The sequence below is a fragment of the Nyctibius grandis genome, chromosome 6, assembly GCF_013368605.1.
Source record: "Nyctibius grandis isolate bNycGra1 chromosome 6, bNycGra1.pri, whole genome shotgun sequence".
In the NCBI taxonomy this organism is placed as follows: domain Eukaryota; kingdom Metazoa; phylum Chordata; class Aves; order Nyctibiiformes; family Nyctibiidae; genus Nyctibius; species Nyctibius grandis.
In genome coordinates, this window is record NC_090663.1 from 13,842,823 (window position 1) to 13,869,913 (window position 27,091).

A 27,091-nucleotide genomic window follows, 5' to 3' on the forward strand; every position below is an offset into this window, starting at 1 on the left:
TACCTGGACACTGTTCTTAAGAAGGCCCTTACTTTGCAAGGCACGTTTCTCTAGATACTCTTTTTGCAGAGATAAGAACAATGCACACTTTACAGTGCTTGCCATGGAAAATATATGCAAAAAACAATCACTGAAAGTATATTGAATTATGTCATCACTGATTTACTCATTTATAGTATTTCTAGAATAAGAAGGAAACAATGTTTATTTTGTCAGACACTGTTAATATAAACATAATATATAAATTTTGGAATAAACAGATAACACTTGCATCCTGTTTTTTGTGGTGTAGCATTTTAGTAAATATTATTTCCTCTATTGGAAATGCCTTTAACATCAAACCTTTCACCTATTTTACAGATAAATACCATTCAACCTTGTTAAAATCCTTGTACATACTGTCTTTCTAAATATTCCTAAACAGCTTGTATTGAAATGAATTGAAAAACTTATTTCACTTCAATGTAAAATAGTCCCAGTTTTCTTAACCACAAAATCGATGTAAAAGATTCCACTGATCTTATTAGGTGTACGATCAGATCCATATTTAAGAGGGCACACAGTACACCAGATAAATTAAATTTGCTTATTTCAATTGCATTCTCAAATAACCTCATAAAAGTGTTCTAAAGAGTAATGTGACATTACTGCAGATTCATACTTGGAAGGAAAAAATCATTTTGCTCTTAGTAGAATCAAAGGAAAAGAAGTTGTTTTCAGGAGTGATTTTGATAAGTTCCTGATCAACCATGATTTATAAAGATAGATGCACTATTTAAGTGTCCCTAGTCTCCTTGATCTGAACTATCTAGTTGCATAAATTAAAAACTCCTTCCAATGTGGAACCCTTCTTCTGTTTGGTATTTGCCAAATATAGGTCATGCAGTACCTGGAAGAATAAAATTCAAATTAATAGATTAAGCAGCTTTAAAGGTAAAAATCAAGGCAATTTCACTGAAAATTCTGTTCAAGGGAAAAACGCTCCTATGGAATAAGTTTATGTACCATTTATATAATGATTTTTAAAAAATATTATTATTTCAGTTTTGAGTCTGTACATTAACACTGTATCTCATGATTTAAGTGAAGGCTTCTGAAGGACTGAGGGTAACATCTTTTCAGAATTAAGAATTAGATTGTTTCAGTTCAGGACAAAAACAAATTTCGACTCAAGTCCTTCACAAATTAGTGTTTTCTAACCTTGCACAGCTCTTAATGTGTTTCTCTGCCTAAGTCCTTAGTGTATTACTTAGCATTGGTGTTCCATACGTGAACTAGACTATCATACAGTCATGGAAAAATTTAGATGGTGAGGGTCCTCTTGAAGTCATCTGATCCAATGTCCTGCTTGAAGCAGGGCTGCTTGAAAGTTGGATGAGGTTGCTCTGGGCCTCCTCCAGTCCAATTTGAAATCTCCAAAGATGAAGATCCACAGGTCTCTGTGACAACCTGCCCCAATGCCAGTTACTGTGAAATTTCTTTCTTCTTCCTCTTTCTGTAACCTTTGATTGTTACCCTTGTCCTTTTGCTGTGCATCTCTGAATCACAGAATCACAGAATCACAGAATCAACCAGGTTGGAAGAGACCTCAGGGATCATCGAGTCCAACCGTTGCCCTTGCACCACCATGTCAACTAGACATGGCACTAAGTGCCATGTCCAGTCTTTTCTTAAACACATCCAGAGATGGTGACTCCACCACCTCCCTGGGCAGCCCATTCCGATGTCTAATAACCCTTTCTGTAAAGAAATTCTTCCTAATGTCCAACCTGAACCTCCCCTGGCGAAGCTTGAGGCTATGTCCTCTTGTCCTATCGCTAGCTGCCTGGGAGAAGAGGCCAACTCCCACTCCACTCCAACCTCCCTTCAGGTAGTTGTAGACTGCAATAAGGTCACCTCGGAGCCTCCTCTTCTCCAGGCTAAACAACCCCAGCTCCCTCAGCCGTTCCTCATAGGTCAGACCCTCCAGACCCTTCAGCAGCTTGGTCACCCTCCTCTAGACTCGCTCCAACACCTCAACATCTGTCTTGAAGTGCGGGGCCCAGAACTGAACACAGTATTCAAGGTGCAGCCTCACCAGTGCCGAGTACAGAGGGACGATCACTTGCCTAGACCGGCTGGCTACACTATTCCTAATAGAGGCCAGGATGCCATTGGCCTTCTTGGCCACCTGGGCACACTGCTGGCTCATGTTTAGCCGGCTGTCGATCAGCACACCCAGGTCTCTTTCCACCGAGCCACTTTCTAACCACTCTTCCCCCAGCCTGTAGAGCTGCATGGGGTTGTTGTGGCCCAAGTGTAAGACCCGGCACTTGTTCTTGTTGAACCTCATGCCGTTGGTGTCGGCCCATCTATCTAACCTGTCCAGATCCCTCTGTAGGGCCTTCCTACCCTCCAGCAGATCGACACTCCCACCCAGCTTGGTGTCATCTGCAAATTTACTGAGGGTGCACTCAATCCCTGCATCTAGATCATCTCTAAAGATATTGAACAGCACCGGCCCCAGAACTGAGCCCTGGGGAACACCGCTAGTGACCGGCCGCCAGTTGGACTTTGCCCCATTCACCACCACTCTCTGTGCTCAGCCATCCAGCCAGTTTTTAACCCATTTAAGAGTCCACCCATCCAAGCCCCGGGCAGCCAGTTTGTCTAGGAGGACGCTGTGGGAGACAGTGTCAAATGCCTTACTGAAGTCTAGATAGACTACATCCACAGCCCTGCCCTCATCTACTAAGAGGGTCACTTGGTCATAGAAGGAGACCAGGTTGGTCAAGCAGGACCTGCCTTTCATGAATCCATGTTGGCTGACCCCGATGCCCCGATTGTCCTGCACGTGCTGTGTAATGGCACTCAGGATGATCTGTTCCATCACCTTGCCTGGCACCGAGATCAGGCTGACAGGCCTATAGTTCCCTGGATCATCCTTCCTACCCTTCTTGTAGATGGGCGTTACATTCGCTAATTTCCAGTCAGCTGGAACTTCTCCAGTTAACCAGGACTGCCGGTAGATAATCGAGAGTGGTTTGGCAAGTTCATTTGCCAGTTCCTTCATTACTCTGGGGTGAATCCCATCCAGGCCCATAGCCTTGTGGGTGTCCAACTGGCACAGCAGGTCACTAACTGTCTCCTCCTGGATTATGGGGGGTTCACACAGCCCCCCGTCCCTAACTTCAGGCTCTGGGGGCCGAGTCTCCTGAGGACAACCAGTCTTAACATTAAAGACCGAGGCAAAGAAGGCATTGAGCACCTCTGCCTTTTCCTCGTCCCCTGACACTACACTACCCTCCTCATTCAGCAAGTGGTGGAGGCTCTCCTTGACCCTCCTTTTGCTGTTGATGTATTTGTAAAAGCTTTTTTTGTTATCTTTGACTGTAGCAGACAAATCAAGCTCTAATTGAGCTTTGGCCCTTCTAATCTTCTCCCTACATGACCTGGCCACGTCCCTGTAGACCTCCTCAGTTACCCGACCCTTCTTCCAGAGCAAATAGGCTCTCTTTTTTTCCTTAAGTTCTAGCCTAAGTTCTCTGTTTAACCAGGCCGGTCTTTTTCCCCGATGGCTTGTCTTCCTACACACCGGGACAGCCTGCTCCTGAATATTTAGCAATTCCCTTTTGAAGCATGTCTAGCCTTCTTGGACTCCTTTGCCCTTCAGGACCGATTCCCAAGGGACTCGGTCCACCAGCCTCTTAAACAGGCTAAAGTCTGCCTGGCAGAAATCTAAGGCAGAAGTTCTACTCTTGCCCCTCCTTACTTCCCCCACTATCGAAAACTCTAACATTCCGTGGTCGCTATTCCCAAGACAGCCACCGACCCTCACATCTCCCACTAGTCCTTCTCTTTTCACAAGCAGGGCCCCTCCTCTAGTGGGCTCATTTACCACTTGCATGAGGAAGTTGTCCTCCACACATTCGAGGAACCTCCTAGATTGCTTCCTCTCTGCCATGTTGTATTTCCAGCAGACATCCGGCAAGTTGAAGTTGCCCACGAGTACAAGGGCCGGCGACTGGGCGGCTTCTGACAGCCGCTTGTAAAATGCCTCGTCCGCCTGCTCATCCTGGTTGGGTGGTCTATAACAGAGTCCCACTGTAATGTGCGCCCTGCTGACCTTCCCCCGATCTTCACCCACAAACATTCAACCTTGTCATCCTCACCATCTTCCTCAATTTCGACACAGTCTAAGCACTCCCTAACATACAGCTCTACCCCACCGCCTCTCCTGCTTTGCCTGTCCCTCTTAAAGAGCTTATAGCCATCCATAGCAGCACTCCAGTCATGAGAGTCATCCCACTACGTTTCTGTGATGGCAACCACATCATAACCTTCCTGCTGTACAGTGGCTTCTAGCTCTTCCTGTTTGTTGCCCATACTGCGTGCATTGGTGTAAACACACTTCAGCTGGGCTAGCGGCCTTGCCCCCGATGCAGGCCTGTCACCCCTAGGTTCATTTGTGGCTGCCCTGGTCTTATCCCCCTCCCCCATCGAACCTAGTTTAAAGACCTCTTGATCAGCCCTGCCAACTTCTGGGCCATAACCCTTTTCCCCTTCTGATTCAGCTGTTCCCCATCCGGCATAAGCAGGCCCAGTGCCATGAAAGCCACCCCGTGGTCAACGAACCCAAAATCCCACCTACGGCACCAGTCTCTTAGCCACATATTAATCTGTTGTACTTTCATAGTCTTTTCCCTATTTTCACCAAACACCGAAGGAATTGCAGAGAATATAACCTGCGCACCTACCCCCTTCACCAAACGCCCCAGGGCCCTGAAGTCCCTTTTGATAGCCCTGGGACTTCTCTCTTCAATCTCATCCCTACCCACCTGGAATACTAATAGTGGGTAGTAGTCAGAGGGCCTCACCAGTTGAGGAATCCTCCTGGCAACATCCCTTACCCAAGCCCCAGGGAGGCAGCAGACTTCCCTGTGAGTCGGGTCTGGCCTGCATATGGGGCCCTCTGTTCCCCTTAGCAGGGAGTCGCCTATAACAATTACTTTTCTTTTCTCCTTTTCGGAGCTGGTTGCAACCCTCTTACTTGGTTGCTTCTGTTTACGTAGCCCCGTAGAAGGTCTTTCACATAGATTTGTGTCTTCCTGACACTCAGGAAGACGCTCAGGCTCCAGCACCTCATACCTATTTTTCAGGGGGACGCTGGGAGGGGAGGAAGGTCGGGATGGGATTCGCCTGCCACCCTGAGCAGGGACCTGCCTCCATTCCCCCCCATCCCCTAGGTCTCCTCCTGCTCCTTGTGGAGGAGGAAGAGGATCCTCTACTACCCGGGGAGCATTAGGCCTGTCTGTTTTCCCCAGGACAGGCAGGGAACAGCACTGCCCGCCGTCCTCTTCCTGGGTTGCTCCTGTGCTCCTTAACCTTTCCACCTCCTCCTTGAGTTGGGCCACCAAGGAGATCAGGTCATCGACCTGTTCGCACCTCACACAGGTGAGGTCTCCGTTACCCTCGAGTGTCAGGGCCAGGCTCTGGCACTCCCTGCAGCCTGCCACCTGCACCTCCGCATGCTTCCACAGCAGGTCCGTTTGGGTTGCCATGTCTTTTCTGGCACCCGCAAGGGACTTAGGGCCCCGCCGAGTGGAAACCATACCTTCCTGCCCGCCTACTCTGCTCGCCCTGCCTGCGCGAACTGCCACGCAAACTGCCACGCCCCTGTTTGCGCGCTCCTGTTCGCCACGTTCCGGGTCACTCGTGCTCCCCAGGGGGCCCTTCAAATCTCCCATGGTGCCTCCGGCTACGCCCCCTCCTCTCCTGGGACGGGACTTGGGGCTGCTGCTCAGGTGGCCCTGAGTACAGAACCCGCCCGGTACAGCCCGGGAGAGAGTCAGCACCCTGCCCAAAGAGCTGCAAACGGCTGTGGCCTCCCCCGCCCCGGGACACACACAGTCACTGCTTACTCACCCTCTACCCTCTGGGCAGGGACTAGTCCCTGTCCTCCCAGAGGCTTCTTATCACCCGATCAACAGGGGGTGGTGCTACGCCCCCTCCTCTCCTGATTCGTTGCCGGGAACTTCCGGGTCCAGACGCGGGGCTGCTGCTTGGGGGGCCCAGAGCACGGAAACCGCCCGGTACAGCCCGATCTCGCCCTCGCCCCGCACTCACCTCAGTCGCCGCCGCTGCTGCCGACTGACTGTTGACTGACTGTTTGTTGACTGACTCTGAGAAACATCTGCCTTGTTCATCCCTGTATCCCCCTTTAGATAGTTGAACGTGTATCTGCAATTGCAATGTATCCCGCAGTCCGCTCTTCAGCTGGCTGAGCAAGCCTGGCTCCCTCATCCATTCCTTGAATACCGTATACTGCAGCCCCATAGTGGTTTTACTGGCCTTCTTCCAGTTTTATGGCACTTGTGCCAGTTTGTCAATGTCTTTTTTTTTTTTTGTGCTGGGGAGCCCAAAAGTGGCTGTGCTGCTCCTGGTGTGGTTTCACGAGTGCTTAATAAAAGGCTAAATCACTTCTCTATCCTTTTGGCTACACCCCCTCTGATTTGGCCCAGTATCAAGTTGACTTCAGTCATTGCAGGCTCTCACCACCGACCCATATCCAAATTGCCCTCCAGGACACCAGTCTTTCCTTTCTTTTTTCTTTCTTTTTTCTTTTGTCTTCCCCCACCTTGCAGAGCTGCCAACTTCAATTGGCGTCCAGCCTTTTCTGTTGCAGGAATTTAAGCCCTCCCAGGGGCAGGACGTTGTATCTGTGTTAAGCAAACTTTATAAGGGTTTTTTGGCTCATTTCTCCAACATGTCCACGTCCCTCTGAATGGTGTTCCTGTCCTCTAGTGTAGTAACAGCTCCCCCAAATTTGGTGTCATCCATAAATTTGGGGTTGGTGCATTCCATTTCTTCATCGGGGCAGTTGTTGAAGTTGTTAAAATGTGTTATTCCCTTCAGTTTTTAAGGGATAAAATTTAGATGGCCACAGAAAATACTTTTGCCTTCCAAGAGATTCAGCAATTATTTTTATTAATATGTGAGAAATAGTGGGAGCAAAATTTTAACACTTCACCAAAATCCAAAACTACATTCTTTGCAGTGGTGGCAACTGTTTTGTAATAACATTCACTTTCTCCTGCATTCCCATAACTAGGATTTTGCCATTTTAATGCCGTGAAATTCATATCTTTAGGTTGCATTCATCAGTGGGTGCAATGCGGAGACCTTTTGTCTCTCACAAAATTCTGGTGCAGAGGGACAGTTGGCTGTTGGCAGGGGCACTCCGTGATCCTCTGCTGTCCTGAGAGGAAGGATGGAGCATGGCTTTCCTCACTTCACTTGTGCAGTGGCATATGTGGATGAGTTTTGTTTCCTGATCAAAATATTGAATTTTGAGACTGGAAAGATGAGTTTTGAATCATCCAAGTGGGTGCAGTCGTGCATGGTTGGGTAGAGCCTGCTGTAGCATGCTTCTTATCAGCTGCTTAAACCGATGTGTATTTCGTACACAGCTGCTGATATCAAATTGTAGGCTGCTCCTCTGAATTTTGCCATCTGTTTGAGACGCGTGTTTCAGCTGCATTCCAAGGCTGAGCTAATCTCCTGCAAAGACCCTTCCAACACCTCCAGCATTTTAGGACTGCAGATAATACTTTGCTTTCCATCCTCTGAAGATTTATGCTTGTCCTCTCAGAAGCCAACAGAGCAGCATTCCACTGGGGACTTTTTTTTCCTGAATCAAGGAGATCTAATGAAAGCTTTTTATAGTGCAGGCTCAGCATTTTGTTTTTATTCTTTGTATTTTCTAAGGATTCTATTATGGTAGGTAGGTCACAAATCTGACTTTTATATCTCTTCACAAAATATGCAGTAGTATTAAAAACCCACAGAAGTTGCCTGTGGTGTGGCACCTGGGCAAAAAAACACCTTAAGTTTCGATCGCTTACTTCTTCTACATTTTCCATCTTTTTGACTGCTTGTTCATTATGGCTCTGTCAATGAACACTTGCAATAGGTAATAGGAGAGATTCAGTAGTAGAGGTTGTAGTCAGCTACAGTAATGCAAGGTGCTTTTGAGAAAGATGTGAGAACCTCCTGTCAGTAAGGTCTGGAATTGTCTGCCCATGTGTTTCTTGCATAATTTGTCAAAACTTTTAATATATACCTTACCTATGAGATTTACACACTTAAAAATATGTGGGAAAAGCTATTGGAAGAAAATATTAACTGTTGGTTTAGAAAAATTACACATGAAATTAAGAATAAGGCCCATCTACCTGTGTCTATGACCTTTACTTCTCCACTGGATGTCTGGCATCTTTTCTCCCTCCGCCCCTAAGGTTCCTAAATAAGCAGCAAAGATTTATTTAAATAGATGGCCATGTCTGGTATAGAGAGTGCTGTGCACAATGCAGGAATATTTTAATTCCTCCCTTCCAGGTGGGCTTTCAGCTTGGGATGTTGTTGTTAGGTCTTAGTGTCCCTTTATATATGTAAAAGGTGTTAATTCCATTTAGTTCTATCTTTAACTGTTTATTTGAGTAACATCTCCGTTTTGTTTTTACTAGTAACTAGCAATCCTTCTGTCAAGATATCCCTATTTTCGGTATCATGCATTTAGTATAAAGGTTAATTAAATTTCTTCTGGAGAAGAGCACTGTAGAATTTTGTTCTGCAGTTGGCTGGGAGATAACTTTGATAAGGATGGGTAAAGAGGAAGGTCTTACACTTGGCAATGCAGCAGCTGGCTTTTTCCACTTTGAAAACTGAGTATGTCACTGCCTCGATAGATCTAGCTTTTAATTCCCTGGGAATTTCTCTTTCAACTTTGTGAGGGGCTAAAGTTCCCCCAAAGGTCTTTGACTTTCTTTCACTGTAGCTATTGAAGTGTGGGATAATTGGCAAGGGGATGCTTTTTCCAATGGCTGGCTTGGTTCTTTTTCATGTTTGATAAATATTATTAAAACACTTCTCTTAGCTATTAGGAGGTGATTAGATACCTGTTCTTAGGAAACTGTGTAATTTAGACACGGGCTATAAATGCTAGCTCTTCATTGATATAATGCAGGTAATTGCTGTGTTCAGCACCTAACATTTGGCAGCACCTAACCCATTAATTAAGAAATGATACTTTAGAAAGCTGTAGTTTTAACCAAGAGCTTGAGTTACTTATGCTGTCCAAGGTGTTTTCTCAGTAATTTCCCACTGTAGCTGCTTGTAGATGTTCTTATTTTCTTTAAAATCCTCTTTCAGAGGGTATTTCTGCTACTTTTCTTCTCAAAGCATGTAACTTTTCTTCTCAAAGCATGTAACTAACCTCATGTTGCTCCACTGCCTTCCTGTCACAGACTTTTTGTGCTGAATTTTCCCATGCTTAATTGCATAAAGAAAAATATGACTGTTCTAAAAAATGCGTTAAAATCCATGCAAAACAGAATGTAAAAGAGTTCTTGTGACCCTGTTGAATTGTGTAGCTGCAAAAAGTGGGCAAATTTATTTTAAACTGAAAACAAATTTGAAACCAAAGCAGCCACTTGGAAGGAATTTCTGGGATCATTTGATTTAACCTAATACTTGTGAGCCCAATGCATGGACTGAGATCTCATTGTGCTAATTATGTTGGAAGAAAAGACAGTCTCTACCCTTTGTATCTCAGCTAGAGTTCTCATATGAATAGTAGTACAGGCAGGAATACACAAAAGCGGTGACAGGAGATTAGGGCAGTCAGCTTTCAATTGCCACGTGCTGTTTGTCCCAGCTACATTGTGCCACAGATGCAGAAACCTCTTACAGGCACCTGACATGGCATCCCTGGACCATGAGGGGTTGAGGAGCACAGCGGAAAGGTATCTGCTTACTCAGAATTGGGTCAGTGCTGGCCTTGACATTCGAATAGAGAACATTCCTGCATTTCTTTAATGTGCTTCCTACATCTTAGGTTCTCAGGGATTTGTTAGCTTAGGTATCCTGTTTCATTACCAGACAATAGATTGTGATCTCTGCAGTGTAATTTCTGTTAAGTATTTACAGTTTTTTTATTGTTTCCTTTTGTATTTTAGAGCTGTCATGGAAAAGGAGAGATATAAGAGGAGTTTGAGGAAGGACAGTCAGGTAACGAAATGGATATTTGTGGAGTGTCCCTTCAAGTAAGAAAAGTGGCATGGGAGAAAACATGAAAATGCACGACTGCAAATATGTCAAGCTGATATTGGGGAGGGGACATAGCACCCTAATATTAGATAAGGGGTGAATGAACTCCAGTTAGGCTGTGAACATCCTTGACAGTGAGAGTGATTGTTGTTGTTGTTGTTTAATATAGTATAAAGAAAAACAGCTTAGAGAATCCAGAGATGAGTTTTGTGAGAAGAGCATCATTAATGGCAGCATTCACGTTGGATGGTGAGCGGGCAGGACTGCATTTAAGGTCAGAAAGGAGAACGCTACAATGACTAAGGCATGATACAAGAACTCAGGTAAAAGTCTACCTGTGTGTATGGATTTTAGAGCTGAGAGGCAAAAAGAGTCTTTAGATGTAATCAAATTGCACCTGGGAGAGAAAAGAATTAAAGATGACAACTATTTTGTGTATATAAGTGATGAGTAGTTTGGGGATGGCTCCCTAGTGATGTAAAACAGACATTAAAAAACATGAAAAAGAAAGGAATGCTGTGCACCGTGAAGTAACAAATCCTGGATGCTATTTGGTGAATGAACGTTGTAGTAATAGAATACAGGGTTAAACCTTTAAACTTGAGAGGTCATGAGGGGACCACTAATTGTTATTTCACTTAATATCATAAAAGCCAATGATGTTCAGCTTGTCTACAGTAGTTATAAATGATAATGGGAAAATATCTCAAAATGTATATATAGACATATATGTATGTGTATATATACGTGTGTACATACACTGTGTGTGTTTGTGTACATACATATATACAGATACATGTATATATATATCAGAGAGAGAGAGAGAGAGACCAAAACATTTATGGGAAAAGCAAGCTTACATAGGTGGAAAAGTTGACAAGCTTTTACGCATACAGCTGCTTAATCTGCTGAAGGACTTCAGTACCTGAAAGCTTGTTTCTTTCCAACTCTGTCACTTGGTCTAATAAAAAATATTCCTTCTCTTTTAGACCATGTGGATTCCTAGATCACCTTGGCTATGACAGTGTTGCTTCCTCAACATGTATTTGATCAAAATAGCAAGCAGCAGGGAACCCAGATTAATCCATTTTGATTTTCATTTACCTAATGGAAGATACTCCTCTCCCCGCTAAAATAAAGACTGTAATACATGGTCTAATTACATAAGGCTGTTTTCCTTTATGCTGCCAACTTTTTTTTCTTTGTGTAACCAAATGTGTCAAGAATTTGAGAAAAGAGTAGTTCTCCAGTGGTACAGAACTGGCATGGAGACTTTGTGTGAGCTTTCACAACTATTAGAATATATAGGACTAAGCTAAGCTGAAGTCTTTTGGGTGTGGTTGACCTTTCTTCTCTAACTATCAGCTTATGTTCGGTTTACACCTAAACCATCTCTTCTCTTTTCCTAGTCTTCTACCTCCTCTTTCTTTGCCTGCCTGCCCCTTGACCTGCCATCTCTCCCACATGGAACTGAAGGAGGTTACATCCCTGTAAAATATTTCTCTTCTTTTTTTTTTCCTCTCTCTGGAGTAATTTGTACTCTCTGTTAAGAAAGCACAGGGAAGATGAACAAGTTAGCTCTGCAGTGGATAAGTCTGAAGAAAGACGGTACATATTTGGGTCAGGCATTGGGGTAAATTTAAGAAAATTGAGGCATTGGCTGGCTTGATGCAGTTACACTGGAAAAATCAAAGGTGTAACTGTCCTCTTGGGGAAAGGAGAAATGTATTGTGCCCCTGGCTTCTTAAACAGATCTTAAGCTAGAGGTTTTACTGCTGCAGTTCTATTCATCTTTATCAGTTTGTAATAAGTTAGTTGCTTAGAAATTCTTCTTTCTACTAGTTTGTGCTTATAAAATTAAGCACTATTGCAATGCTCTGTGTATTTGTGTGTGGGCACGCACGTGCATGTTTACGTAAGAGATTCTCTAGTGCCCACCTGTAACTTACAATATAAGCCCAAACCAAAAAAGATGTGCAGCCATTGCTATTATATTGCTATTTTCAATTATTATCAGTGTCTCAAAGGTTTTTCTTTTTGACTGAAACATGGAGTGATTCTTTTTTCTGAACGTTTCACCACATGTAGATTTTATGGTAGAAAAAACAGTAGTAGGAAGAGCGGAGGGGAATTCTACTTGCTTTCCTGCTTTTCCCTAACCTTCACCCCATGGAAATGGGGTGCTCTTCCATGGCATTTCTTTCTAATGGGTGTGAGCTTGTGTGCTTTGATCTATGGATGTGTGTGCGTGAAGGATGACATGGGCATGATTTCACTGGTCACATCTGTTTCAAATGATCTGTTCTGCTGCAGTTCAGCAAGTAGCAGTTCACATCAAGATTGTTGCTTTCTTTTTTCTTCCAACTTAAAACACCTATGTCATTCCATTTACCATTTAAGTTGTGAGAATATGAAGAGTATGTAATGTGCTGCTGATTGGGTAACTAAAATCAAGGCTGCCTACGTAACCTTGGTTCTTCCTTGTTAGATGCATGCCTTGCATGGCCAAATTTCTATATCTCAATTACATAGATGTTCAGTGTGAACACCTGTGTAATTGAAAGTGAAACTTTGTCCACAGTATTTAGTTACATGACATTTTTTCCTCCCAAGAGGTCCCTGATAGATCAGTGTTCATGACAGACAGCATTCAGTGAATGAGGCAGCTGCTTAATTTTTGTCATGGCTGTTCACTGCACAGTCCCTCTGAAACCCTGCATGTTGCAAATTCTTCCATTAATAAAAACGACAGTCTTTTCCTGCAAGTCCTTTTTGGCATACTTGAAAGTCTCACAAATCTGATTTGACGTACTGGGAAGTATTATACCTATTTACTGGATGAGGAATTGAGACCCAATGACTTTCCCAAATCAGGAAAGAAATCTCCATCAGAACCAATCTCCATCAGTTCCAGCTGGAATTTAAAAGTAGTGTAGACCAGCTTATTCACTTCGAATCTGACCTTTTTATCTTTGATCATGACTTGACTTGATTCAGCCAGGCCATCTCCTGCCACTCAGATTCTGTACACAAACTAATTTCACGTGTTTTGTAGACTGTGAAAGGAGTAAGACAAGAATCCTGAAGAAGCAAATTGTATCTGATCATGTAATCTGATTCTGTTAATCCTGTACGTTGCTCAGACTTTATAAGTTACTTCTAACATTTCCTTTTTTTTCTTTTTTGGGTGTAACGACATAAAGGACTTCTGTTGATATAGGCCTATAATAAACAACAACTGTATGATTTAACAAGTTCATGATTTTATTTTTTCAAATAAGACTATAGTAGTCTTATTTCCAAAATTCCATGGCTTTATGTTGGCCAAGAAAAAACTTCATTAAACTGAAGGAGATGATACAGCACAGTTCCAATAAATATATTGTTAATGGTTAACATTCTTATTAAGAAATCTGTTTCTATAGTAACTGCTGCAGATTGTCACTTCCTCTAGCGTTTGAAATAGTACCAAAGTGAATTTAACACTGATGCTGTGAGGGACAAATCCTATGAGAACTGCAATAGATCGCTGCTAGCAGTATGCTTTATTTGGTGTCAAGATGTATGAACAACACAGTTCAGTAACCATAGATGGTGTTTAAGAACTATTTCTTCCTACCCTTTATTCTAACGCTCCGTGTACGTTTGCTTTTTTTTTCTGTTGTACAAAGACTAGTCCTCATTTGAATCTTATAGCAAAGGCACATAAAATACATAGGTATGCTTAAGATTTTAAGTTTAAATTTGTGCGTGTATATGCTACTAATTTTTAAATGTCTGTGAAAAGATTCACTGTGATTTTCAGTAATAAAGAGGGAGTCAACATGGGGCAAATGTGTATGGCTCAAGCTTTAAAACAAAGCCCAGGTGAGTTTTAAAGGGTGTGTTTGTGTTATCTTGTACCAGCCCTGTGTTTCTTCTCTGAAGCATAGTGAAGGGAGATTTTTCTTCTGCTTGTAGAAGTGTGTGTCCTCAGATGAAGTGGATGATTTCAATGCCTATGTATTCTGTTTCAGTGCATGTTTGTATCTATTTTTGTTTGTCTTTTGAGTTGAGACTGCACTAGGCAAACTCATGATCAAGTGAAAGCTGAAGCTTTTTTAAGGGGAGGGGAAAAGGCTTCAGAGCAGATATATCTTCTTTTTAGCAACCACAGTTTGGCTGCTGGTGTAATTCTGAGAGTAACAGAACTTTGTTTTTGCAAGTGTGGGCTATGCATGCAGTGAATACTTGGAGATGTTACACAAACTTCATTCTTGCTTTATTTCTTTCCAGATGGATGAGATAAAAGGCAAAGACAGAGTGATTCTGGCTCTGGAGAAAGACCTCGGTGTTCAGGCAGGCCATACACAGAAACTGCTCCTTCAGAAAGAAGCTTTGGATGAGCAGCTTGTCCAAGTGAAGGAGGCAGAACGATACCACAGTAGTCCTAAGAGGGAGCTTCCTGCGGGAGTCGGGGATATCACCGAACTGATGGGAAGCCCGGTAAGAAAATCGTGTTTTCTTCAAGTGTTCAACATGGGATAATTGCTGCCTGGTTGTTCACATTGGTTTTGTGGTTACTTTTAAAATACTAGAGGGACTAATTCATGGTAAATGGCCCTGCACTGCACTGTGCTGTTTCAGTGGTGATTTAGAGAACTTTTAGAATTTGCATTGTGAACTTCAGCTGTGAACCCCGTTATCTTCTAACCTATTTATTTCATAACTTTAGGAATTATTTTAACCCATGGCAGATGATAGATACTTTTCAAAAACTCTGCCATGTGATTTTAATGTGCATCCTATGCCCTAGATTTTTTTCCTGTTAGCTGATAGTAAGAAATTTGGTGAGAAGTACCCAGTATAGGTGAAATATTATTTATCTAGCTTTTTTTAAATTGTTAAACCTTTACATACATTTCACAAGTAGACACTCTTCATGTAACATGTCATATAGCATTTCCACAGGATGTTATTGTTCAGTGTTTCAGTTAAATAAAATAAGTTTTTCAGATATTGATGTAAAAAGTCTATTTTAAGTTTACACAATCCACTTGATAAGCCATGATATTTAATTAATGGATAGTAAAATATTTTTTGAAAGGTAATTTTATATATCTATGTGTTTTTGATGTAAAGGAGCAGCATTTGGATGAACGAGATGTGCGGAGATTTCAGTTAAAAATTGCTGAACTGAATGCTGTAATAAGGAAGCTGGAAGACAGAAATACGCTCTTGGCAGATGAAAGAAATGAACTGGTAAATTAATTAGTAATAACACAGATGGTGAATGGGAGGCATCTTTATGGTAAAAGATTTAATGTTGGAAAGTCAGTGTTATAAATAATTTACAAATTAGTCCTGGTTGGCCTCAATAAATTGTATCTAAATATAACAGAGATTTCTATAGAAATTAACTTTCTGACCATAGAAGACATGGGTGGAATCTCTCTTGTTCCAGAAAAATAAAACTTTATGAATTTATTTTGGAGTCGTCGTAATCAAATTGGCTGGTAGCTTGCCTGTGGCACTGTGTAATGATGTTGTGTAAAACATGCATAATCTATGCACTTAAATTGCTGTATTAATCTTTTTGAAATTTGACATTGGTGTTGTGACATGCTAATGCTAGCCAGGAGTTAAAAAAGCTTTCTTGTGCTGGAGATTAAAAACCTGCTGTTTCTCAAGGGAAATCTCTTAAGTAGGTGAAATTATCCTAGGAGGGTGATAGTAACTTACAAAAGAAAGGATATGACAAGAATTTTAAGAATGAATTTTATTAGCCTGCATTGCTACTTAATTGCTTGTACTGAGGTTAACAGTAAAACTCCCATTGACTGCCATGGGAGGTGAGTTTTAACAATAAGAATTTTTACATGTCCTCTTATAATGCCCTATTTCTAGTGGCAGAAGAAAAGGTTTTTTGTTCTAATCAGTTAGAAATTTTCCCTCATGCAACCTGTGTATCTGATTCTAAAATAATGCTGTTGTGTGTGGTGAGGGCAGAAGGGGAGAGCACTCTTGCCATGTATCAGTCCTATAGATGAGTGAAGCATTGGCATCTTCCTCCTTGCTTTGTCAGACTTAGCTCTTCATGTTGAGATATGAAGGCTTTGCTGTATGATAAAAGGACTTAATTTAGTTATGACATCTCAATGATTATCGGAAGAGCTAATTTTTGAAGTTTTCTTCTCCAACATCATGGCTGAATCTAGATTAGTGTAGTCAATTGAACAATGCTAGAATAAAATTGCATGAGTTGAGAACATTTCGTGTCTTTTTCTTTAACTTTTCCTGTTTGAATAGCTGTATTGTCTAAACTGCCCTTTCATATGACAAAATCAATTCCTCATTACCAATTTAAGTTTCTTGGGGTAAGAACAACATGCATTTTAGCCTGGGTACAGTTCACCATTTTTCTTACTTTGCCTAGGTGCTGAGTGTTTGTTGTTTTGGGATTTTTTTCCACACTTTTACTGCTGCAGTTGCTTTTCTCTGCTCTATAGTCTCAAGAACATCTTGCCTTTTTTCAAGATTACATTATGTAAATACAAGATAATTCAGCCTCCTAATCCTTTCAGTGGACGTAAGTAATTCAAAACATCCTTGAAGAAGGCTGAAGTACTGCCACATCTATCCCTCAGTGTCCCTCTGGATGGAGGGCATGTATGACTCAGTCAAGTGTTCCTCTTGATGCTTGACCTAGAGGCATAAGAAATATATTTTGGAAAAGATATGGAGAAGATTTTGTCATATTGTGAGACAATATTACACAAAACCAGTAATATCAGTAAGCTCATATGATTAAGCACTGTGAAAAATAATTTCTCCTGAGAGTGAAAAAGGTTATCTTTTTCTCATTTCCACTTAAAAGTCAGTAAACTGAAAAAGCTTTTAAATGGAAAAAGTAGTTTTTTTACAAATAAAACAGCTCAAGGATTAATGAAATAAAAAGAGTGAAATATTGAATACACACAAATGCAAGAAAGGGCAATAATTTGCTTCACATAATTGTCTAACATCGTACAACCACAGGAACAAAATTGAGCAGCTTGAAAATGTCAGCAGAATGCTGAGATTGAATCTGTGCCCTCTGGCTGACTTTCTCATTGCTCTAGTTACACATTAGTATAGGGTTTTTAGAGTAGGAAGAGTTTACTCCTACTAAGGGATAGTGAAAGTGACTACCCTAGAGACCTAGTTCCTCACAAGAAGCTTATATACAATGAAATTAGAAATCACTTTTATGGATCATCATAAGTGTTTTCCAAGAGCAAAATCCACTGACTGAATCTAGTGTTTTTGTAGACTGGACAAAAATGCTCTTTCCTATTTGTTTGGACACTTGTAGTTCTTAGTTCAGCAGTAGTCTATGTCAGATGCCACTTAACAAAAGAACTAAACTTTCTGAATGAAGGAAGAAGGCAAGTGAAAACACACACATTTCTTCTTTCCTACAAGTATAAACTAAAGCACAGCTAACTTTGTTCCTTTGCCATTTGCAGCTGAAACGTTCTCGGGAGACAGAAAGTCAGCTGAAGCCTTTGGTAGAAAAAAATAAGAGGATGAGCAAAAAAAATGATGATATGTTGCAATGTATCCAGAGGATGGAAGAGAAAATAAAAAATCTATCAAGGGAAAATGTAGAATTGGTAAGTAATCATCTGACATCATGTTATAAGAACACATTGCACACAGTTACTTTTGATGTGGAAGTGCTTGTGAGGCTTTTACTCTAATACAAACATTTCAGAGCCTTAAATTCAGCGAATGCAACTGAGTATTCATACTCTAAATTCAGAGTTGCATGTACTTTGTGTTGTATCAATTCATGCTCATTAAGGGAAGGGATCACAGATAGATAAAATGTGTTTGGAGGCTGTAAAACTGTTTGACAAAAAATCAGCTTTAATAAATGCTGCTTTTATGATAAGAAGTCAGAACTGAATTTGAGTGCATGTGCCAAAGACTCTGCTATGTTAGATCATTGAGTTCACTTGTCTGCTAATTTTGTCCCAGACTATGTTCTTGAGTCTGTTTTAAAATATCTTATGTGAGATATTAACACTGAGGCATACAGAATGTGTAATATTTGTTTTGTTGAAAGAGGCCTTATGTTGTAGTGGAGTATGCACGGATGAGTCCAAAGAATTCTTGATTACTGCATCACACATGGGAATTTTCCTCCTGTTCCAGCAAGACACTTTTAAATGTTCTTTAATTGGTTTTTTTTTTAATTTTATTTTAACTTTTGTAGAAAGAGAAGTTGTCTGCACAACCAGCACTGAAGAGGCACACATCTTTGAATGATCTCAGCAGCACACGGGAGGAACAAGAAATTGAATTCCTTAGACTGCAAGTCAAAGAACAGCAGCATGTTATTGATGATCTCACAGTGGTAATGCTTATGACTGGTATACAGACGTGCATGCATACACATCTATAGGCAAGCTAAAGATTTGAGAACAATATTTTAACTCTGGTTGTTGTAGTAATACAGAAATAGTTCTTTGGCATCGAAGGGTTCTTGTTATATCTCAGGTAGTAAATGAATTTCTTTGGAATGTGTATGAATCTCTGTATTACAAAAATATTTACCTATTAGGAGCAGCTTGTGAAAAGAAGGGCATCAATTCATCCACCTTACTTACAAAATTGGCTATCAACAGCTGAGGAACTTGGAGGAAAGTACACGTTTCAAAACTCAATGACGGAAATGTATTGAAGGTAGACCCTGGTGCAAACTGAACCACTCCTCTGATCTAGAAGTTCTCCTAAAAGAAGGGAGCATGCAGGATGGCATTCATTTCACCTAACTAAGGACTGAGCTGGCCGCACTAGCTGTCTTTATAACAAATGGAGAGAAATATGCATGATTCATCCAAACAAAGGTAGCAGCGTAGTTTAAGATCAGAATTGCACAGCTGCTTCTCTCTGACTGTGAAGACCACTTAAGATGATGCTCATAGATATTTGCACTGTTTGATCAGGACTCTTTTGAGTTATGTTAGAGTTGTCTAGTGCTATTTGGTGTAATGTATGATACACTCTTCTGCTGCTGGCAGAAATAGTGTTATCATCTCTGAGAGACCCCTGCCCTTCTGCAGCAGCATCTGGAACTCAGGCAGACTATTCTAGAGCATCTCAAGTGGCGCTACTGACTGCGACAAAATGACAAAACGAATTTGAGATCACTCTGTCCAAATAAAAAAATTAAACAATTGGATACAACATTGAAAATAAAAATAGAAAATCCAAAAAGCTAAAACAACAATATGTGTTATTGCTCTGTCTGGAACATTGTCTCTGTTCTTGGCAGTTCCTCTGAGATTTTGACCCAGGATTTCTCTCTGTAATCAGTGCCAAAAATGGATGTCTGCATGCATTCTGCAGTGTCACAGTGTTAGAAGCAGTAGGATGTTACTCAGACACTATGATGTAGGGTCTGATTCACAGAGCAATGCTGCTTTACCTTCCAAATACAACTGTACAGGCAGGGACTATGACATGATATTAAATTCTCAGTATATGGCAGATATAACCTCATTTATATTTCGGTGTAAAGTGGGTATGAGAGGACTCTCTTTTTACAGTTTCAGCCAGTAATCTAAGGATATATATTGTATCCTGACTTTGGCCAACTAGTATTTACTTGTGTTTAGTGTGAAAGTAAAATAAATAAAGATTTTAAGATATTGTTTCATTTTTGCTTTGTTTCCTATTTACAGATACTTTTTCACTGTCAGAAATACGTTAAATTCTTCATTAGGATACTGCTTTGATTGGCAGTGCAAACTAATTGATGCTTCGCCTTCAATATGAATGCAGAACTCTGCACTTCCATTGTGCTTTTCAGCTATCTTTTCTGGCTCAAACCATACCTCTACAGAATACAAATGTATCATAATTATCAATAATGACCCACATGTCACATACCTAATTAATACAGAAGTCATCAGCTTACCTTCTGCTGAGACTGATAGGATGCACAGAAATAAGAATGATAGTGTTAGGCAATAGGGTTGTCTGAATTGATTAGTGTTGCTGTTTGTAGGGTATCTTTGATGTAGTTGAAGCCATATAAACTTGAGTTCTTCCACAACAGTGGTTTTCTGGTCAGCTTTTAAAAGGAAAGTTGTCAAGATAAACTCAGATGATTGCAAAAGATGCTAGTGATTCAGCAAATAGTGTTTTTTAATTGGCATTATTATTGTTCTGGTAGCTTGATGTATTATTAAGACAGTAAATTAATCAGTCTTCTTACAAAACAAGATTAGAAACAGAAGTGGGGAATTTTCAAAGTGTTTGTTCATTTTGCACTGAAGGGAGAGGAAAGGAAAGGAAAGACAGAGTGAGAAGACTAGCCAGTTTCTGCAACTGTTTAGACACCTGCTTGGGATGCAGGAGACCCAGGTTAAAGCAGGGACTGTGCCTTAACCAGGTACCTGAGGAGGGAGCATTATTCTTCAACACTATCTAAAATTCAACTTTGTGTTTTCAGCTTGAGCTTAATATATTAATTATTCTGCAGCTTGAAATGCCTGCTCCATTCTACCTTGAGAGTCGTTACTTTTCCTTATTCTGAAAACCACATGTATCACAGGTGCTATATAATTTATTGTGCTTTTCTGAATTGTTTAATATTTTCCAAAACTTTGTTCCTGGAACAATGTGCTGATAAAGATGAATGTTTTTATTGTGATACCCACTGGGAGCTTCCTATTTGTCGAGATTCTGAACTGAATATAAAGCAAATAACTCTGAGCAGAATAATACCAAGCAGTGAGCAGTAACTGCTAGAGAAGCACTTGGAACTACTATCATTCTTTTAAAAACAGAGGTGTTGCAAACAAAGATGCAGAGCCTTAGCTCTTAGAATAAGGAAAAAGGGCAAGGAGACAGATCCTGCTTCCTGTGTTGGTTTTTTGCTTGTCTTCTCCTTTGCATTTTTTACCTTCTCTTTCTCCTCTTCTCCTGTGGAATTCAAGGCAGTAAACCCTGCATTTTTCCAGTTGTAACCTCCTCATATTATGATACAGTTAAGTATGATCTTGTTCCACGGTCACAGTAGAAAAAAGACACTGACTAATTTGACCCAGACTAAGTGAGAGTGCCTTTGGATTTGAGACTTTTGCCCTACAAGGGTAAGTCATGTGTAAGCCTGTATCTGCATAACCGTGGCTGTATATCAGAGTATACCTGATATAATGACTTGTAATTACTAAGGCTGGACTCATTTTTGGCTACCGACCTGCTTCTTCAGGATCGTTGAACATTGGAGTGAGAATGTGAATTCTGTTACCATAGTGAGCTTCTTGGTAAAAGAGTCCAAAGAACTGTCAGAAATCTGTGCCCAGTATTTAACAAAGCCTTTTCGTGCCAACTTCCCATCAAGTGTGTAAAGTATATGGCTGAAGGTTTGTTTGCTAAAGGGATAAAGCTGCAGTACAGCATGATGTTATACCAATGTGATGTTATTCAAAAGGATAAAAACATTGTCTTTGAGTTAATATTACCATAGGCTTTAAGAAAATTTGAATATATTTCTTTGTGCTAGATGTATAGAAATACATATTTTAAAAGAAACACATACCAAAATGTTCTCTTTCCGTCTAGGAAAGGGAACGGATATTACGGTCTAAAAAACAAAAGAGGAAAAGTCTGAGGCCTCCAAAGGTGAGCAAACTTTCAGTTTTCTGTGCATTTTGGTTGTTGTGAACAGTGCTTGTTTCCAGTATTGCCTGAAATTAGAGCTCTGCTTAAAGTAATGGTAAAATTCCATATAAGTATCCTATTTTTTTCTGGTGAGTGCTTATTAACTTTTTCTTAGGATAATTCAGGAGCTCCAAGTTTTGTACTGCACGCAAATGGTGGTGTTTTGGTTTTTGTTTTAAATAAAAAAATATAATCATGCTTTTTGCCATTGTGGCCTAAATATTCAAGTGGCTTGTGGCCTAAATAATATAATGACTCGAAACAACTACCATTTCAAAGGAGAAATGCTCAGTCCTTTTTAAAGAAAATACATTCTCTAAAGAGCTCATACCAAGTTACAGCTTAATCACAATTGAAAACTTTAGCTTATGCTAGGGATGTTACTGAAATTATATTTCTGTATGTGACATATAAATAGTAGGAAGATTCTAACTGTTTTTCTCTAGTAACTATTTTGCTCTAGAATGCAAAGTACAAGAGAAAAGTTTAGAATGTAGAAACAGAAAAGTTTTGCTTCACGGTGTACCTTTAGTGTTTACTTAACACGTCCTTAAAGTAATGGATTTTGCTGAATAATGTTTTTTGTGAAGTTGAACATTAGCAGCCTGGAGCGTGTGAGGAGAGGTGAATGGGGTAAGAGGCAAAAAACAGAAGTGAAGGGTGGAGAGGTGATTATCATCTATATAGTAGCTTAAGATACACGTGGGTTCTTGTTGTCGGTGTGTTCTGCACAGTATATTCCTGGTGACCTCCAGGTGGTGCCTTTTTATTTCTCTGCCTTCTGCCATACCTGTGTTCTGAAAGATTTGTCCTTAGGGACTCTGTTTCAGCAGAAATTTCTTCAAATTATACTTCGAATAGTGATGTGTCTTTTACATATGAAGAAAGAGAAATTCAGAAGTAACAATAAATCTTGCATACATTTTTCTGTTATGTAATGGAAGGCCGATAGATGCTAAATATATTCACAGTAACCCTGAACCGTTCTTTCTTGGTGTAGTATACCTAGAAGTTTGTGTGTTGAGAGTGAGTTTAAAAACAGGACATAAAATTAAATACATATATATATGTAACTAATACTGTATTTTTATAGTCGTCTCTAATTATTAGCCCTTACCTGATTTTAAATTAAATGTGTAAGATCTTTTGCTAAATTGTAAAGTTCCTAATAGAACAAAAGTAGTTAATTTTTTAGGCGTTGATAACTAGTGATGCTAACTTCTGTAGACTGAAAACTTGTATAATTATTCATTTATGTCTTAAAAATGTTCTTTGTTAATAGAATTTCAACTGACTTAGTCTGTGTACCTTTCCTTTTACCTATTTTCTCTTGAGCAAGCTGCTGCTTTTGTGGTACCTTCTTCTTTTCCTTATTGACCAAAGCAAGAGTTAAACTACGTGAGGGTTGGAGAAAATGTGCATGATACCATTAAAAAATTTGTGGCAGTGCTATTCTTCATATGGCAAGAGTGCTATAACTGGGGGACTTCTGGAAAGAATACTGCAAAAATTGTGTGCATATGAGCAGTGGAGTTAGTAGGGGTTTGCTTCTTGTTTGTGATATGATAGATACACCAGAAAGAACAAATTAATCAGTAGCAGAGATTACTCCCACTAGTTATTCCATCCCCTGTCTGCGAGCTCTTCAGTGCCCATATGAAATTGGCCATTTGAAATTTTATATGATGGTATTTCCTCAAAGGAAAAGCAGAACTATAAAACAAAAACAAGTGAAAAAGAGAAAGCTTTGAGAGGAGAGTGAATGGGATTATATATGCTATACTAGTTATACTATATATACTATACTAGTTATTATATAACTACATATATAGTTTCTAAATGAGCTAATTCCTTAGGGAAGGAAAGAAGCCGTCAATAATATATGTGACCTATTACCTGCCATGGTATAAACCTGTAGGCTATTCATATGCACATGCAGTGTTGACTTGGAGTTTAAACACTGTTGATATTAGCTTCTAAAAATCCAGTCCTGGCATGCAGTCTGGTTTCCTTCCAGGTCACCTGTGTGTTCCTGTGAGGTTCAAAATCCTCAAAGGAAGCTGTGTTTCCCACAGTTCTCCAGCAGTTTTTTTTGTTTAAACAAAGTATGTAGAATGGCCTGCTTACCCAGATGAGCTGTTGGGATTGTACCATCCATCTTCATCCTCTCTGTTTTTACCATCTATCTCAGGAATCCAGATGAAAACAGTAGAATTCATCTAACCAAGCACTGCAAATTCCATTACATTGCAAATGCTTGGTTAGATGTCATTAACGGAGGTGAGATACAGACATCTCACTCTGGACAAAGTGGTAACATTAAGTGGTGATTGTTCTCCAGAAGCAGATATCTAAATAGGCCATATGAGTTCTGTCCTGAAATTGCCTATTTCTCCCCATGGACTACAAAGGCAGTCTAAGATGAGTTGCTTTATATATAGACAAGTACAGTGCAAATGTATTTCTGTCTATGATCTGTGCAAGACTTTTATATCATACAGATGATAAACCCATATATAACAGTAGAAGAAACTACAGGTGTATCTGTCCTAACCAGACACTCAGAAGGAGAAATTACTGATGTAAATATTTGGCTTTGCTTTTCTAAGATTTGTTAAACGTAAAATTAACATTAACACAGTGAAGTATCAAGTTTGGCTGTTGGAGTTGGATCTGTTTCCAGCTGTGTCCTGCTTCCCTTGACAAAGTGAAAAAGGAAATAACTGATGAGAATTAGGTTTAATGAATGTGGTCAGATAAGCTCAGACTAGAAGGTATAGAAAGGTTCCTTTTTTGTTCTAATAAAGAGGAACTTGATGCACAGGGTGAAGACTTACACTCATCTACTCTTGCAGCTTCTCCTAAATGGGTACTTTTACACTCTAGATTCCTTAATTTTATATGTGCTCTGACTGTACAGTGTCTGTGTTTGTTTTCTAATATGAGTATTTTCCTAACAGTGATACCTGTTAGCTGAAACAGAATGCCTTTCTCCATCTTTAAGAAAGCTTGTGTGAATGATCTGTCAGGCTAATCCAGTAGCCTTTATTGCCTGGTTGGGGCTAAATAACATCAGTTCAGCTGAGAAGCTTTTGAAAATACCAAGGATTTTTTTTTTTTTTTTCAATTAGATGGCTATGTTATTTCTGGAGCTCCTTAGGTGCACTAGGTTACTGTTGCTAGTGTAGCATCGGCTGAGCACTCTTTTAATTACCAAGGGGCATAGGAGTCCATAGGACAGCACTGGCAACCGGCTTGGGTTCCCCGAGGAAAGGAGCAGCATAGTGGGATGGGGCTTCATAACCTCTGCGGCTGCAAGGTGTTTAGAGCAGTAATATAATGACTCTGTATAGTTAGGTACTGTAGGATCGTTTTCTCTGAAGTGAAGCAGCCTAAGCTGATAAAGGTTTATTTTTTTTTTTTTAAATTAATGTGCCCTTGGACTTGTTAGGGAAAAGATGTACCAGAGGTGAATATTCTTTTGCTCTTTAAAGCATGCTGTTTTCCCAGGTGCCTTTTTCTTTTCTTTTTTTTTTTTTTCAGTAGTGAAATAACCAAGAAACTCTGAAAACACTATTTTTGGGGTTTTGTTTATTTTTGACCCATAGAATGCAGTTACAGTGGTTCCATGATTGATGGAGTCATGCATTTGAAAATAAGGCTTAATTGCCGGGTTTGTTTGGAAACTGCAGGGCTCTATGGATTTGTTTCTTTATTTAAACTTTAATAAATAAGCTGTATTTGTGATAGTGGAAAGCCTGTACACCGGTGTGATGGAGTTCGTAGTTCTTGTTTTATATTTTTTTTTTTTTATCTGCCTCTGTGCTTTGGTGTGCCTGTATTTTTCTGGCTGCCAAGAAATGACATATAAGCATGAAGGTAAGAAGTTACTGATTAGCTCACGTGATTGCATTACAAGGAAATTAATCTTGGATCATTTTCATCATGTTAGATTAAGTATTGAAAATGAGATATTTAAATATAAAGTGAAACTACTTTAGCAACAGAGAAATTAGATTATTTGTATGTAAGTATATCTAATCCAAACCATTGAAAATATGAGAGTATATTGAAATTTGCATATAATATGGTCTATGTGTCACTATTGATTTATAACATTCTAAACTTTGATGTTTTCTGAGCACCATACTTCAGCAGAAGCATTAATACTTGAGTTATAAAAACCTAATGCATAATTTTACTTCAAAATTATGTGAAAACATTGATATAAATCCACATGAAAAATACTTGCTATTAAATGCATGGCAGTAGTCAGTGGAAATTAGGATTTAAATCAGAATTTTTTAGCAATTTACATGTCTATTTTCTCAGTTATGAAGTTATGATTTAGAAGTAACAAATGTACAAATCAATATAAAAGAATCTTTAAGTTATTAATTGAGAATGTTCCCATTTTTAAGAAAAGTTTGAATGAAACTTGGATGAAAATAGTGTATAGTTACAATAATCCAGTGAGTATTGTGCATGTCTGTATATACTTTTCAAAATGCAGTGTGATTCAGCTTTTGAGCTATATGTGGAATCTCCCTTGGAGTTGGTGTATTTATTTATGCCTTATTATTTATTACAGTGTTTATCAGCAAACTTTGTATGAATCAGATGTCTTTTTTTCCTCTCTCTACAGCTGTTCCCTTACCAGTTAATTTGTTCTGGTTTTGCTGTGAATCACTTACATGTAGCTAGTTGCTTCAGATACTAGATGATCAACAATAAACCCTGCTATTTTGTAATTATGTCATGAAGCAATTTATACACATGCAATTAATATACAATAGTTAAATACCTTCTCTCTGTTTCTATGGAAAGTATCTGCTCCACAAAATGATAAATGTACGGCTTCTCTAAAGAGGAAGGAGTCATTAAAAACAAATAAGTGGTTCATTCGTAACTCCAAATATTATAGGCAGTCTGTATAGCATTTAACAGTTTTTTTGAAGTGTTGGGGGTTTTTTATTGTGATGGGAAATCCTAATTTTCTTGCATAATTCCCTCCCATCTAATAATCAAGTGATTTATTTATTAATATATGCAAATTATTTTTCCCTACTTTTGCTACTAGTGAAATGTTTAAATGCAGCTAGTATCTTCTGTCAAAATAGTGGCATTGCTTTAAGTATCTTCTCAAACCTATATACATTTATGTAAAATCAAACCCACTGTTGTTTTTCCACTCCTTGAAACAGCGCACGTGGGTGTGTGCATGCAGGGTTAAAGGAAGATACATACTTAAGCTACCTACAAAAGCGACGGTAGTTTGAGGTATAGCAAAAAGCCTCGTAGGTATGAT

At 39.8% G+C, this 27,091-nt stretch overlaps 1 protein-coding gene across 1 annotated transcript in view; it reads left to right on the forward strand.

Annotated features, from left to right (window-relative positions):
• The window catches only part of JAKMIP1 (janus kinase and microtubule interacting protein 1), a 173,964-nt gene that overhangs the window by 95,530 nt on the left and 51,343 nt on the right, over window positions 1-27,091 (forward strand). The window contains exons 5-9 of the mRNA XM_068402689.1: window positions 14,362-14,571; window positions 15,208-15,327; window positions 17,574-17,720; window positions 18,326-18,466; window positions 21,685-21,744. Coding sequence (XP_068258790.1) covers window positions 14,362-14,571; window positions 15,208-15,327; window positions 17,574-17,720; window positions 18,326-18,466; window positions 21,685-21,744 — 678 coding nt within the window. The remainder of the gene's footprint in view (window positions 1-14,361; window positions 14,572-15,207; window positions 15,328-17,573; window positions 17,721-18,325; window positions 18,467-21,684; window positions 21,745-27,091) is intronic.